The sequence below is a fragment of the Neomonachus schauinslandi genome, chromosome 9 (assembly GCF_002201575.2).
Source record: "Neomonachus schauinslandi chromosome 9, ASM220157v2, whole genome shotgun sequence".
NCBI lineage: Eukaryota > Metazoa > Chordata > Mammalia > Carnivora > Phocidae > Neomonachus > Neomonachus schauinslandi.
The window spans coordinates 137,384,963-137,400,574 of record NC_058411.1 but is presented as its reverse complement, the minus strand read 5'-3'; the positions used below and the strand labels follow the sequence as shown (position 1 = coordinate 137,400,574).

Sequence of the window (15,612 nt, the reverse complement as noted above, 5' to 3'; positions counted from 1 at the left end):
AGCCGTTTGCTGCCCAGAACGGCTTTCTTTCTGGAGACATCTGGGATGAGGCTGGGATTCTGCCACATAGAAGTAATTAGAACAAAGTGAGGGCTTGCGAAGTCACAATGATGCATTTCTGCCAGCCTCTCATGGACCTTTGGGGGATGTTGTCAGTTAGCAGATAGAGGCAATTTGTGAAGGTGTGAGTGGAGGTCCCAGTAGGGAAACAGGCCACCAGCTTCAGAGAGCCTTGAACGAGACTGGCCACACTGCTCAGTCTCTCGTTTACCCTAAGGGATGCCGGAGGAGTCTAATACTACCTGGTGGTCTGCAGAGCTTCCTGGAGGAGGGAAGGCCGGGTCTTAAGCCAGTCAGGAAAAGGGCTGAAGAGTCACCTGAGGGGTGAACTGGACCATCTTTTAATCCCACTTCCCATGGTGTGGGTGTGGCTTTGGTGTTCAGCAAACTCGGCAGTGCAGGGTCGAGAAAGAAGCTCACAGGATCCCCAGGAACCTCACTACTAACAGTGGGGTCCCGGGACGGTGGTGTCTGTCCCTCTTGGGAGCTTGCTAGCAGTGCAAAATTTTAGGCCCCACCTCAGATCTGCTAAATTCAAATCTTCAGTTTAACGAGATCCCTGTGGGCTGGAATTCCCTGGGGAGCTTTAAAACGGCGAGGCCTGGGCATCAAGCGCTTTCCAAGCTTCCCAGGTGGTCCAGATATGCACTGCTGCCAAGTCCTGTGTGTTGACATATGGAGGAAGCCACTCAGGCTGGTTTTATTATCTAAGGATTTAAAAGCAAACTTTGCACTTGGCTCTTTCTCCTGAGCCGAGAGGGCAGAGGAACAGGGCTGCAAAAGCCCCTGTGGGGAGGCGGCAGCTGATGCTGGCTATCTGTCCCAGAATCTTCCCTGGGAGCTGTGCCCAGAAGCTGCCCTGCCTTCAGGCAGGAAATGTGTTGGCGGGTACACTTGATTTCTGAAGGTGACCATGTTAAGGAAGGAAAAGATTGGGATCAGGATTTGATGATGCATCCACGTGGCTGGTCAGCACTGCCAAGCCCAGGAATGTTTTTGAGAACCATATCCGGGCCCAACTCAGCTTTCCTCTTGGACCCAGCAGTTAAGACACCCCAGTTGGGGCCACACATTCTTTTCTTCTGGTTTCTACACTGTCCCCGGAAGTGATTTATAAGTGGGAACCAAGCGGACGAAGATAAACCACTGCCCAAAATAACACTCTCACTTTGAAAAATATTCTTGTATTTGATCCTCTCAGTATTCAGAGATAGGCATTCTTCTTATAATTATTCCCATCTTACAGGTAAAAAACAACCTCTCCCCCCCCCCGCCCCACAAAAAAAACCCCTGAGGTTAAATCTTGCTCAGGATCAGAGAGCCGGGAAGTGACTAGGATGGGACCTTGACCAGCAACTCTGGTTCCAAATCCCTTCGGCCCTATCACTCCTCATGCTTTGCATCAGATATTTATTTCTGGGGCTGGGGGAGGTGTAGGTAGGAAGGGGAAGAGGCACAATGAAATTAGAACTTCATTTATTCCAGGTCCGTTTCATCAACCGTCATCAGATAAAGGAGGAAGTAACTTTAAGAGGAAACCGAACTGTCTTCGGTAGAGATACTGGGCATTTCTAAATGGGGTAGACAGCAGGAAGTTTCTGGGTGTGCATAGTCACAAGGAGAGGGGGGGTTTTACCTTAACCCCTTTGGGGGAGAGTTCCACAGTTCAAGGCCAAACTGCCTGTAATGTCTTCCCAACCACGCAGATATAGGTAACCCCCTCACAGGGGGACACCCGAGAGAGAAATGAGGAGAAAGGCTGTCATACATGTGCACAGCCATCCAGTTAGGTGTTCGGTCCTTACCATGGGAAAGTCCTCCCCCATAGGGCTAGAGCAGACGGGTCTCTTGATGAAAGGTATAGTAAAATATAGCACCGATGGGATGGCGAGTGACTGTAGGTAAACGTCATTGATCACAGATCTATAGGGTTGCCTTGGGAGAGGCTCAGCTAATGTGCCGACCACCTTGGCAAGCTGCTGGCATCAACCAACCCAAGACCCTGGACCTGAGATCTCTTCCATATGGTACTTTTCATAGGTAGTATTCTTTACAAGTTGGTTTTCTTGGATCAAGAGAATCTGGTGGGGGGTGCCTGGGTGGCTCAGTTGGTTCAGCGACTGCCTTAGGCTCAGGTCATGATCCTGGAGTCCCGGGATCGAGTCCCGCATCGGGCTCCCTGCTCGGCAGGGAGTCTGCTTCTCCCTCTGACCCTCCCCCCTCTCATGCTCTCTCTCTGTCATTCTCTCTCTCAAATAAATAAATTAGAATCTCAAGCAGACTCCCTGTGGATCTCAAGACTAAGATCATGAGCCAAAATCAAGAATCAGTCGCTTGGGCGCCTGAGTGGCTCAGATGGTTAAGCGTCTGCCTTCGGCTCAGGTCATGATCCCGGAGTCCCGGGATCGAGTCCCGCATCGGGCTCCCTGCTCGGCGGGGAGTCTGCTTCTCCCTCTGACCCTCCCCCGTCTCATGCTCTATCTCATTCTCTCTCTCAAATAAATAAATAAGATCTTTAAAAAAAAAAAACCTGGTTGTTTTGCGGGGGAAAGGAAGTAGGGGAAGCTTGCTTACTAGAATGGGATGCACCGTGAAATTGGATCGTGGGCATTCTTAGGTCACGTTAAAGCACATCCTCCAAAACCAACACCCTAACCGCCCCCCTCAGCTTGTCAGAGGTTTTGCACAGCCGAGGAGGGAAGAAAACTATGTGCAAAGCTCTTGGATGGGAGAGCATGGACTCCTGGTGGGGCCAGTCACTGGCCCAGGAAGACCCTTAGCTTGGATTCAGACAGATACGAAGGAGAAAGAGCCACCACCATCCACCCAATATATACATTATTCCAGCCCAATATATTTTTATTATGTATCTGAGAGAGAGAGAGAACGTGCGCGAGAGTGAGCACGAGTGGGGGGGAGGAGGGACAGAGGGAGAGGGGGAAGCAGGCTCCGCTGAGCAGGGAGCCCAACACGGGGCTCAATCCCAGGACCCTGAGATCGTGACCTGAGCCGAAGGCAGACGTTTCACCGACTGAGCCACCCAGGCGCCCGCAACCCAATATAATCTTAATTTAGGTGATGTTCACTCAGTCTTTTCAAAGAACATTCTTTCATGCACGGCAACTACCATTTCCGTCTCCCCTTGCATTTCATCTACAAGGTTCACTTTGGAGAGCAGGTGATTTTACTGGCGGTATCTCACGCCCTGGCTTTCTGGCCAGGAGAGGTTGGGTGTGTGTAGACACCTGCGGGCTGGTCATTTCTTTGGTAATTGCTTGTACGGCTGGGATAAAATCACTTGTGATAAGAACTTGGTGGTTTTGCCCGCTTCCTTCAAGCTCACGTTCGGTGACGGCACAGGAAGAATCTTTTTAGACAGAAACTCCCGCTGTACAAAGGACACAGCCACGCCACATTTTTAGCCTTTTATTTAAGTAAAGAAATTCCATTGAATCAAAGATAACAAAATTACAGTTTTTGTTTGTAATGATCTTCGTTTACCACCACACAGAATCAAAACAGAGCCAAAAGTAATATGAGAACATAAAATGATCAAGGACACCGTTGTTTAGTATCATTTCTTAATAAAGGTAAATATCCTCATATTTAGAAAAAATTGCATTGCTAGTTGCAAATCTTATACGCCCCTGTGCTGGAGGATCCTGTATTCCGCCGCCAAAATCCGGCAGCATGGAGGCTTTCAGAACACAAACTCAAAAACACATGATTTTCAGGGCAGCATCGGATGTTTCAGAAAATCAAACCAAACCAAACAAAAATTAGGAATGTGAGAGTGATGGTTCTCAAAAATCAATCTGGAGGCAGAGCTGCCAACCGAAGAACGTGGTTGAGCGAGTCCAACCAGGGAAAGGAGAGATGGAACCGCCCCCCCCGCGGCCCCCCCCCCCCCCCCCCCCCCCCCCCCGCCCGTTGTTGCTAAGGCAGCTGCAACAGCAGAAATCAGAGCTCAGGTACAGTGAAGGTCTTCCTGAGGCAGTGGGAGAGACCCACATCATCTCTGGAACTGGTGTGGAGAGGTGACAGGACTCTACGTGGACTTGTGCTTTAGGAAAACGGAAGAGGCCAAAACAAAAGCCAGACAAAACCTAAGTCCTACCCCCAGGATGGACCAGGTCCCCGGGACCGGTCTGGGGGAGAAGCGGCCGGTGCTGGGACCGAGGGGGTCAGCAATTATTCTCAGTGACTGGGGCCTCCTCAGCGTGGGTGGTCGGGAAGGAGCAGGCCTTTGAGATGAAGGGTCTCTCTGCAGGTGCTAGAAGTGGACTGTGCCCAGTTTATGGCAATAGATTTCTTGGCTAGTGGGGACCAGGATGGGGAGAAGGTAGGTTCTAGATTTCATTACTAACTGACCGGAGTCAAGGTAGAAGACTTACCCCCTGGTTCGAAACGGACTCCAGCCTGTTCATTAGAGATACACAAACGCTTTGCCCACATACATGCCAGGAAAATCAGTTCAGGAGGGTGGGGGGAGGCTGACTCTTCGAGAAGGGGCATCTGTCTACTGTCTGGCAGGCTGAGAATGGCTGGCGAGCCGGACTCTGCAGCCTGCTTCCCAGGCCGCTTGGGGAGGATGCTGGGCTGCGGCATCCGGGGGGCAGCAGCGGAGAGGCAGGCAAGGGGGAGCTGGTTGTTCTGGATAGCCTCCCAGTTCTACTGCTAGCAGGGGCCCGCTCCCCTGCCCCTAGCTTCGAGTGCAATTTGGCAAAAGCAATCCTAGCTTATGAAGAAGGGGGTCCTTCCTTCTGCTTAGATAATGGAGGGAAAAACCTTTTCCTCCATGGCTCGGCCTCTAAATGCCACAGACAGGCCACATTTCATGGCTTTTTGAAGCCTCCAAGTAATCCAAAGTGGCTTTGAACAACAGAGCGAGGCCCAGAAGGAAGAGAGGTGTTGGGGGGGGGCAGGGGGAACGACACGACAAAACATTTGGCCAGTTCTGAATCATGCGTACTGTTGGGGGGTGGGGGGTGCCTGGCCTAACGAAGAGCACACAGGCCACATGAAGAGATTCTTGGGCTTTGCTGTGGCTTCGCTTCAAACTACCATAGCACGAGAATTCGAATTCCAGGGCCGCGGTATCGTTGGAATACCAGGGGATCCTCTAGGGGCAAGGTGAGGCTTTCCGGGCACAGAGAACAATGCCCAGATGATGCTGGGCATCCTATGCCAGATGATGCTGGGTGGGGGGGTCATGCTGCGGTGAGAAATGCCTGGAGGACAAAGCCCTGAGTTCTTTGGGCTCCATGTGACGTTCCAGGGATCTTTACTTGGCCTCTAAGAATCGATGGCCCAGGAAAAGAAAAGCCCCCCACATCTCAGACATCTGCTTGCCTGGCAAACACAAACAAGAACCCACGCATTGTTTCTCTGGAGCTGGCAAAGGCGATCTCAAGTCACACAGTTACAAAGAGAGCCCTCATTCAGATGTCAGGCATCGGAGCTCAGCTATCCAGAAGGCTCAGCTTTAAGGAAGATTGTGATTTCAGAATGAAAGCCTGAGCGGGAAGGATTTCTGCCCTGGGAAACAGGACTGTGAATCTCAACGCTCTGCCTGAGTCCCACGGAAGGTTGGGGACATTCGCCTTATTTCGATGGTCAGCACCTGTCCCAGTCACAAGACCACCCTCGGGACAGCAAGGATATTGAGATGGCAATGGAGATTCTAAAGAGAAGCCACTCAAAGACACAGGGCTTTGGGTCATATCAGGGGTCTTCACCGGCAAAGGCTTAATGCAGAAGCTCCCTCTCTCCAAGTCCCCCCCAAGATGAGGCTGGAGCCTTGACAGAGCCACTACCACTTGCAAGGGCCATGGAAGGCAGGTGGGAATGCTCAGGCAAAAGATGTGTAAATAGATGACTGGTCTTCAAGCTGGTCTAAGGTGAGGGCACTGGGGCTCAGTGAGGTGAAGTGACTGCCCTCAATCCAACGTGAATTAGAGACAGTTGGGATGAGAACCCAGGTCTCTTGGACCCTGGCTCCCTAACACCGGGTCAAGAAAGGAAGGCTCCTCTTTCAAGGCATATTTCCCCTCTTAGGGTATGTCACAGGGCCCCCTGCAAGTGCATAATGCTGCAGAGAGGTTAAAAGAATCTAGTGACAACAAACAACTTCCTGCTTTCATTCTGCTCTGGAATCACAGCAGGGAAGAGAAGGGCTTTTCCTGAAGTCTATTAAACTTCCTCCTAACAAAATGTATCAAGGGGACGTGACATCATTTTCTAGATAATCTTCATTTGGCCGGGATCCGTTACTCATTAGTGGTCTTCAAATTGTTTGAGAAGCAGGGAGCACGGCCAGAAGAAATGTGGGTGCTTTTCCTCCTTGGTTTTTAATGTGTTAACCCCTGCGATAGGATTGTCTAGGTCTACGCAACTTCTATCTTTATTCTGATTTTTAAAATATTCGAACACTCTCTGAAAATTCGGCCCTGTGTTAGGCCAAAGAGGACCTTCATAGCAAGAGCGCTCCCATTATCATCCGGAATGAATGACTTCAGGAAGAAAAGCAAAGAAAGCTGGAGGAAGGAAAAAGCTGACCTACATATAAAATGCCGCTCCCTTGTTTATTAGGCAGGTTTGCATCTCTGTAAATTCAATGCCTCTGGGCTTTCATTCAGGGACAAACAAGAATTTTCCTGTAAGACCTCCACGGTCACATTCTCATTTCCATGCCTGAGAGCCTGACGCCCGAACAAAGGACTTCAGTTAATTTCATGTGAGCCAAAATGGAATGTGAGTGCCATTCAGAGTCACACACTAGAAAGATTTCAGCTGGGAAGCGGCCCCCACAGTCCTGTGGGGTAAATTCCGGTCGTGTGGTGACAAAGGCCAGGCCCCAGGCCCAGCCTCTCCTCCATCGGGCCCCAGGGACTTCTGGTCCCCTGCCAAACCCCCGGGGTGCGACAACAGGACTGTCTTTTCTCTTCCTGAATGGAGCTGGTACCTGGCCACTACTCTGTCAAAACAGATCAAGAGATGTGACCTAAGGCAAAGGCAAAGGCCCCTCTTGCTTCCTGGGATGGTGCTTTGGCCCCATTCAGTTACTGCTTTGTTTACCTACTTGCACAAAGGGTCTGTAGGAAACAGGACTATGAATCTTCCAGATTACAGCTGGAGGGGGGAAAAGCAATGGAGGGGAGGGGACCAGCTTCCAAATCGAGGGGGTAGATGATAAAGTGCCAATTTGTGCTAAAAGAACATGGAAAGGAAATGCACCAGAAAAATAACGGTTGCGCGGGGGAGGGGGGGGGGGGGGAGGGAGTCACAATGACGAATTTGGTGTGTGTGAGCGATTACAACAAAGAAATGCTGGGGACCACGGAAGTCTCAATCTTTTGAGACGCTGGCTGCTCTCCATGGTATTGATCAGGATGATCTGGTGATTGTCAGAAAACAACTTCAGGTTGCAGACCGTCATAGTCACTTGGACCGACACCCAAACCACATCCACCTGCGGCTGTGAGGGGCACATCCAGGCCCTCAGGTGGCTCCCTTTACCCCTGAAACATCCACACAGACCCACTATTTATAATCCTATCTGTCCTGGAGCAAAGGAGATGAAGCAAGGACATTAAAAAAAAAAAAAAAGAAAGAAAGAAAAAAGTGTATCCAGGCAATTTCACTCATAGTTCCATTTAGTTCCAGATAGCAACTGCTGATTTTTCAAAGTGCAGGGTTTTTAGATATTCAAGTACCACAGGACTGGAGGAAAGGAGTACTTGAAACCTCGAATAACATTTTCATTTGAAAAGACATACTTTGGAAAGATCTAACAGAATATAAATATAGGCCATTAAATTAAAAATCTGGTTTCAAAATAACACCCTTTTCGGTTGGAAAGATCTTTCTCCAAACTCAGATCCAGCTTTCGAATTGTTTGGTTATCAAAAGCCAGAGCTAGAAAGACTTGGGTTAAAAAAGTAAAATTACCACTGAATGTCTAAAAAAACCCAAAAACCCAAAACACCTCTTTCTATGAAAATGAGGGACAGGGAAAAAAAAAAAAAGGCAAACGATGACATCCACAGGTGTAGACGAGGAGAGTAACTCCCAGGCTTCCCTGGAGGGATGTTCTCTCAAACCTCAGCAAGCTGAGCTTGTCATGGATCATTCGAACTGGCAATGGTCTCGGCCATCCGCCTGGTCCAAGTCCCCCGTTTTATCGGTGAAGAAACGGAAGTTCAGAGGGACTTGTCCAGGGTCATACAGCCAGGGAAAGGCAGAGTCCGGCGTCGCCCAAACTCTTCCCTCCCCACCAGGCCCTCTCCCGAGACATCACACACTGTGGCCACGACAGGGCAGCTGGACACGACAGGGGCTGCTGCTTTGGAGACCCCTGGGAGCTAAGGGACGCGTCTACCCATACATTTCCATAAAATGAGCTACCGAGATGTTTCTCATTGAAAGGCCCTGCAGTAGAACAGTGTTTCCCAAATTTGCCCTGTGATGAGGATCACCGGGGGCACTTGTCAAAAATTAAAATCTCCAGACCCCTTCCCAGACCCACTGTATGGGCCTCTCCCAGGGGAGGGACCTGGGAGGCTGAATTTTTAACAAGTGCCCCAGGTAACTCTCATCGTTGGCAAAGGTGTGGGGAGACTGTCTTAGGAGACTGTAAGGGAGGAACCTGGCTCGTGACTCCGGGGAACTTTCTTGGCCATGTGAGGAGCCACACGGCAGCGTGGGGGGCCCAGGTGCTTCGCTCCCAAGCTGACCAGCCTCTTCAGCATCGGCCTAGATGGGCGAGGGCTCACCAGGGTCTCCGTAAGGACACATACGACCACCACAAAATAGCATATACATCCTTCCCTGCTCTTGGGGACAAGCCTTTTTGATTGGCAAAGCAAAACTGCTGTTCAGACACATTTTTAATAGGGAAACTAGATGTAATTGGCTTAAAAGCAATCAAACGCTGAGAGTGGACAGGAGGGTGAGAACCCTGTGGCTTGTCACCATGGATAACAATGCAATGGAGAAAACCAGTAACTAAGCACAAAAAATAGCCTGGAGCTCCCAGGGACGGAGGCCTACTCCGGCACAGGTGTGCCTGGTGGGTCATCCCCGCTGATGGCGTGAGGTCAGATCCAGGTCACCGAGGGAGATGGGGGACCTGAAACAGCCGGTGAGGGACGCGGGTTCCAGGGGAGGCGGCTGGACCGCGCCAGAGTCCGGGAGGCCTCACTCCAGCTCGGCCTCCACCTGCTCCGTGTCAGAGCACTGGGACTTGTTACGTTCCCACTGGCAAATGGCATTGGCGTACTCCACCACCAGCTTATCCATCCACGTCAGGGGCTCGGGGAACAGCACGGAACCCTCAAAGAAGCCCAGGTGGCCCCCGTGCAGAGGCAGCACAAACATGACGTTCTCCCGTTTCTCTGCGGGGGGGAAGGCAGCGGAGTGAGTCAGTGACTGGTTAGCTCCAGGGCCGGAGGGGCCAGAGCGAGCTGGCCGGGGTGGCCCAGGCTTTCCCCACAGGTGCAGGTCAGCAAGAGGGCATCTGACTCCTACCCACTCAGCTTCGTTCACTAGAGCGGCAGGGAGATTAGGTGGGCTGGGCAGGGCGGTGGGATCTAGCAAGTACCGGAGCAGCAGCTTGGCTCTGGTGCAGAATGGGCACCAGCTTAAGAAACACTTCGAAATCTTAGTGGTTCTCAAACTTGGACATAGATTATAGAGAGCGAGCACTGGTATTGCTAAAGCTGACCAGGTGATTTCAGTGATACAGCCAGATGTTCCCCAAATTTCACCGTGCCTCCGAATCACTGGGATAGCACCTTAAAATGCAGATTCTGCTTTAATAGGCCCGGAGGAGGAGCTGAGATTTCGCATTTCTAACAAGCTCCCAGATGATGCCCATGCTAGGTGCCACGGGTGGCGGGCCAGGCTTTGAGTAGGGATTCCTGGCATTTATGCTATTATTTACTAGAGAACAAGGTCAATTCAGTGGAGGCCCCTCCTGGCACGCACGGTTCTGGCTCTGCGGGGCCCTTTTCTCGTCTGCTCCCCCTTATTCTTCCCTCTCAGTTATTATTTCATAAATTCTGCGTGACAGCATGAGAGCTATGGGTGTTGCTTTGGACATTGGCAGGAAACCGCGCGGCTGCCCTCTCTCACGGCCAAGCGCGGCTGAGCCGGTCGCTTTTGCGCAGGGAGCCTACGGTTTGCTAGCGGGTTGACGAGAGCCGGCTTTCAGCATCCAACACACCTGCATCACACACAACACCCCCTCGGAGCAGGGCCCCGAGCTCTGCCCGCCGTATTATGTACTCCTCCAGCTTGGGGTTGGGGAGAACCAGGAGTGCCCCCCTGCTCTGGTGAATACGCTGGATATTTACAAGGGAGACGTAACCACACAGGGCTACGGAGGGCGGGGATCTGAATCGCAGCGCAAGGTGTCCTTGCAGGAATTCCCAAGTGTTTCCCTCGGCTGCCCCCCTCTCGTTCCTCCCTCAGCTCCTCTCCAGCATGCAGCGAGACCCGGCCGGCCTGAAGCGCAGCGACATTCCCATGAGCAACGTTCTTTGCTTTCTCAGTTACTTATATTTTTAATCCTCAAAGCAGATGGAGAGGCTGCCTGTCAGAAGAGGTAGTAGAACTGGCTTTTCTGTTTTGCTTTTCATGTCAGGTTTTAAGCCGAAATATCTAAGTCCAACTCTCAGACTTAATGGAACCCTAAGCCTGACACGATAATTTCAGAGAACACCAGGGGACTCCCCCAAACCCCTCTTGGCTGTGGATATAAATGATGGTCGTCTCTGGCACCAGGATAGGACAGGAGAAGGCTCTGCCCAGGCCCCATCACAGCCCCAGGACTATGAGGCCAGGCTGAATGAGAACTCTGCCACGGGATGTCCTTCCCCACAGAAGCTGGCCTTCAGGAGGTGACGGCAGGGTGAAGGTGACAGAATTTACCAGGGCAATGTGCTGAGTGGCCGAGGGAGCAGCAGGAAGGAACACTTACCTGAAAGAGATTTTGGAATGGTTAGGAGGCTTTCGTGCACCAAGGGGTCATCAGCTGCGTTAACCAGCATGAGAGGCACATAGATCTGCAGCAAGAAAGTAAGGCAGAAATAAACGATCGATCCCCTGTTTTAGACGCCATTGATTCAAGGCTCAAATTCACTACCGGCCACGTCTTTGAAGCAAAGGGAAGAGGGTCGCTACTCAGTTTGCTGCACGGGTGGATTGAGGGTGCCCCGTCTTCCCGGGCAGCGGCATGAATCCTAACCATGTGCTCTCGTGGCTGCCTGGCAGGGGGGCACAGGAGCAAAGCTCCTGGTGTTCTAGGTGACCCACGTGCTCTGAGGGAGTGAGGGCAGGGCTCAGTGGGGCTCCCTGGCAAAATATTTCTGATGATCCTCCACAGTATCTCAGGTTAGCCTACCTTTCAGAAAAATGACCTTACGAAGAGTTATGTACCTATTCATTCTGTTTATGCTGTGGGAGAGGAAAAATGGGAATATGCTCCTCTCCAGACAAGGGAGACTTTCTAGAGGAATCTGAAGCTGAGAAACAGGAGGAGGCTGGTGGATATTGGGAAGCAGTCAACATCCATTTTAGTAAGACAGGCTTTTTCCTTTTAGTGCAGACAGGCTGATGGGGGGGGGCACTCAGACGCTCCTGAACATTGAGGCCCGGGGAGTACAGGGGCTGGTTGTGCCGAGCCAGAGGCCTCTAACACTGGCTCTAGGCAGCTCAACGGCTGTAGTGGCTTAAAGGAAGATGCCCAAAGCCTGGGGGATGATGCTAACTGAGCGTGGGGGGAGGGGGTGGCCAATACGGCAGATGGCAGGACTGCAATTCACAATCACCTGCTTCCACTGGGTGAGCGGTGGGCCAAACCAGCAGGTGGACACTGACGGGAATAAATGGGAAGTCCTGTGTTTGAGTAAAAGGAGCACCTGTACAAAGAATGATGAAAGACCGGTTTGGTGGTGGTGCAGGTGAAAAACATGGGGAGTTTATGGTTGGCCACAGACTTCACCGAATCCACTCTGAGTTGATTGCAGCTGCTGAAAAGTGCATTCATATAAGCCAGTCTACCTTGTCAACAGACCTGTTCCTCCTCATTTGGATACAGAAATACATCTGTTTTCCTCTGCGCTCACCAGATCATGGCAGGAGCCTTGAGTTTAGTCCTAGCCACCACGCTAACAAAATGCACAGGGGCCAAAACAAGGGTCCAAGATTGCAGGAAATCTACACAGATCTATGAGGAGCCATGGCAGGAAGGGGGCAAGATTTCACTGCTAAAGGGAGACTGAGGGACAAATGGGTGTTGCGGCAATTTCCAGGGCTTTTTCACAGCCGTAGGAGCAGACTGGTCCCGCTCTGCACCGAGGGGCAGCTCTGGGATTAATATACGGAGGTCACAGAGGGACAGGGTTTGGTTCAGAAACAAAACCCAAGCCAACAGCTGCAGGGGTCCGAGCCCGATTCTTCCACCAAGGGTGTTGGGGAGCGTGCTTGGTGCACGTGTGCTCGCTGGAGGAAGGGCCACTGACTGGGAGAGGCTGCTCGCTCCGAGCTCTGCCACCACTCACCCTGTGCAAGTACCGCATGCAGCTTTCCTCCTCGTAATATTCCTTCAGGGAGTTATAGCCGTGGAACTTCCTGCGACACACACACACACACGCAAAGGAGAAGGACAAAGCCTAAGTGCCTGGCCCACAGTCGTGACTCAGGAGGTGCCATCCACAGTATTTACGAGCAGATGTTAACACCCTTCGAGTCAGGATAAAACCAGAGGACTGTGGACACTAGGAAACTGACATTCAAAGGCATTTACGAGAACTTTCTCTTCAACAGAATTCTTCCTGGCAGAGGAACCCGACCCCTGTGAACTGGAAAGAAACCTGTCTCAGGTAATGGATGCGAGACAGAGATTCAAAGTTGCCAGTTCTGCGAACTCATGGAGCAGCAGTCAGAAAGACTTAACAGAACCCTCCCTGTTCCCGCCCGGAAGTCCAGCAACTCGGCTCTGCCCTGTGCTCTGTTCAGCCTGGAGCTCTGACACCAGTGAGCCGACTCAGCCCCAGGCCGGAGGATCTCTGGAAACCTCTTTCTGACACACCTTAAGGCCTCTGGTTTCTGACTGGTGGTTTTGTTCTATTCTGACAGCGAGGTCAGAGATCAACAGTTGCTTCTTCCAGCTAAGGCTAAGCTCAATAAGCTCAATCAGAAATTACATGTACCAGGGAAGAGGACATTGTCAGGGTCTCAGCCTCAGGTGCCTGAAGGGGGCGGACAGGTGAAGGGGAAAGGAACAAAGTGGGCGGGGTCTGCATAGGACACGCAGAGGAGAGACTTCTTGCCCCCAAAGAAAGAGGCTCTGTTTTCTTGCAGCAGACAGCCCTCTTGGTCTATTTTGTTTTGTTTTGTTTTGTTTTACTTTTGATAGAGACATGGACAGGTACAAGAAATATTTCCTTTTCCTGCCAATGCAAATTATGTGGCAACTGATCCCTACCCCAGGGTCAGAGCACAGCAGGTAGGGTAAGGACTATGAACAGCAGGGTGTACACACCCCAGCTCCCCAGTTCCAGCTCAGTTATGCCACACAAGAGTGCAGAATGAGCGGTGAGATCCTCCCCTTGTTTTCTAAGAGCAACTAGAAATCTGGATTTTACTGTGCGATCTTCACTTTTTAAACACCAGACATTTATTCAAAGAATAAAAAAAAGCCCTGGGGCCCCTGGGCGGCACAGTCGGTTAAGCGACTGACTCTTGGTTTTGGCTCATGATCTCGTGGTTCGTGGGATCAAGCCCCACGCTGGGCTCCACGCTCAGCAAGGAGTCTGCGTGAGTTTCTCTCTCCCTCTCCCTCTGCTCCTCCCCCGTGTGCTCTCTCTCTCTCTCTCAATAAATAAATCTTTAGAAACAACAAAACAAAAAAAACCCTTTAACACTAAAGCAGGCGAAGAAAGCCCTCGCGCTGGGCAGTGCTGGCCTGCAGCCTCCCGCCCGGCACCCCGTCCCCAAGCATGTGCATACCTCATCACGTTGTCATCGATCTGCATCAGGGATGTGGCAGTGTAGAGGCGGCTCAAGTCTGTGTCCTCCAGGCTCTGGGGTTTCTTAACATGGTCTCCAAAAAGAGCTTGCCTAGAATGAGACACAACAGTAGACAGAATAAAAAGCAGACGATAGACCAACTCATCATGTTGTACACTTGAAACATCTGACAATTTTGTCAATTATACCTCAGTAAAGCTGAAAAATATTTTAAAGAACGGATGATAAACACCGACAGCAGAGCCTGCTTCCTGGCCCAGAGGCAAGCCAGGAGAGAGTCTTTGGGAAGGCATATGGGGGGGCAAGGTAGAAATAGATCCCTTCAGCCTTCAGCATGTCCCAGAGGATAAGCCGGTAATGTTGACTTTTGAATAACTGCGAAAAGATGATTGTCAAGATCTTCTTTTCCTTTTCAGGGGCAGCTAGGCAGAGATTGGGTTTGAGCCTAGGTGAATACAGTTGACCCTTGAACAATATAGGGGTAGGGGCACCAACTTGTGGCACAGTCAAAAATCCATATAGAGCTTCTGACTCCCCCCAAACCTAACTACTAATATCCTACTGTTGACCTAAAGCCTCGCCCATAACATAGTCGATTAACACATATTTTGTATATTACATGTATGATATACTGTATTCCTACAATAAAGAAAGCTAGAGAAAAAACGTTATTGAGAAAATCATAAGGAAGAGAAAATACATTTATGGCACTGGCCTGAGAAAAAGCCACGTACAGGTGGACCCACACAGTTCAAACCCGCATTGTTCAAGGGTCGACTGTATTACAAATCCTTCGCTGCAGGGGAGGTCTTAGGATGGGCTCTGTGGTGAGTGGGAGGTGGTCAGCCAAACTGTGTGGGGGCCTTCATCTACGGTTGTGGGGGCCTGTCTTCACACTGGAGCTGACACTGCCCCTTTCTCTTGAGGAGGTGTTTTTGTCAGTTAACAAGAAAGACAGCGGTAAACCCATCTAGTGTTGGGGCAAGTCAATGGCTCTCCAACATGTCAGCTCAAAAGCTTACGTATACTCAGAAGAGTCATCATTTCTCTTAAGAAAAAGATCCATCTTGAGAGGATGATGATAAGGGTAGGGATCAAAATGTGCACATTTAGACTTTTCATTCCCTGCGAGGTCTCAGGCACACAGCTGATGTAGGACTGAGTTTGCGGCCTGGCCCAATGGTGAGAAAGGTCGTCATGGAAACTAAACGTTCTGGTATCTACTCACAACCTCTCTCAAAGAGGAACACATGTCCTTAGCATTTTTCCCCCCAAAGATTATTGGGAAGATTATATAGCCAGAGTTTAGAATTCACAGCTTAAAGTGGCCCTAAAATTTCTAAATATTTCGCTGTCTGTAGTAAATTTAAAAAATGTAGATACACCTAGAACACATTCAGAGGACTCTCTCAATTTGTTAAGAATTACATGTTGGACCTTCTGGACTAATTAATTAGTGGCAAGACTGGGCCCTGTAGCAAAACAAACGTTCTCTGGGAGGAAACTGCTTCCCATTCC

At 50.7% G+C, this 15,612-nt stretch overlaps 1 protein-coding gene across 3 annotated transcripts in view; it reads right to left on the bottom strand.

The window, feature by feature from the left end:
• Positions 1 to 3,489: 3,489 nt before the first annotated feature.
• ABHD2 (abhydrolase domain containing 2, acylglycerol lipase) overlaps positions 3,490 to 15,612 on the bottom strand; it is a 96,643-nt gene continuing 84,520 nt past the window's right edge. For all 3 annotated transcript variants that reach the window (XM_021680662.2, XM_021680663.2, XM_044917803.1), the window contains 4 exons: positions 14,074 to 14,184; positions 12,624 to 12,693; positions 11,042 to 11,126; positions 3,490 to 9,455 (listed from right to left, as the gene is read on the bottom strand). In XM_021680662.2, the coding sequence (XP_021536337.1) occupies positions 9,259 to 9,455; positions 11,042 to 11,126; positions 12,624 to 12,693; positions 14,074 to 14,184 (463 nt within the window). In that variant the 3' untranslated portion in view covers positions 3,490 to 9,258. The remainder of the gene's footprint in view (positions 9,456 to 11,041; positions 11,127 to 12,623; positions 12,694 to 14,073; positions 14,185 to 15,612) is intronic.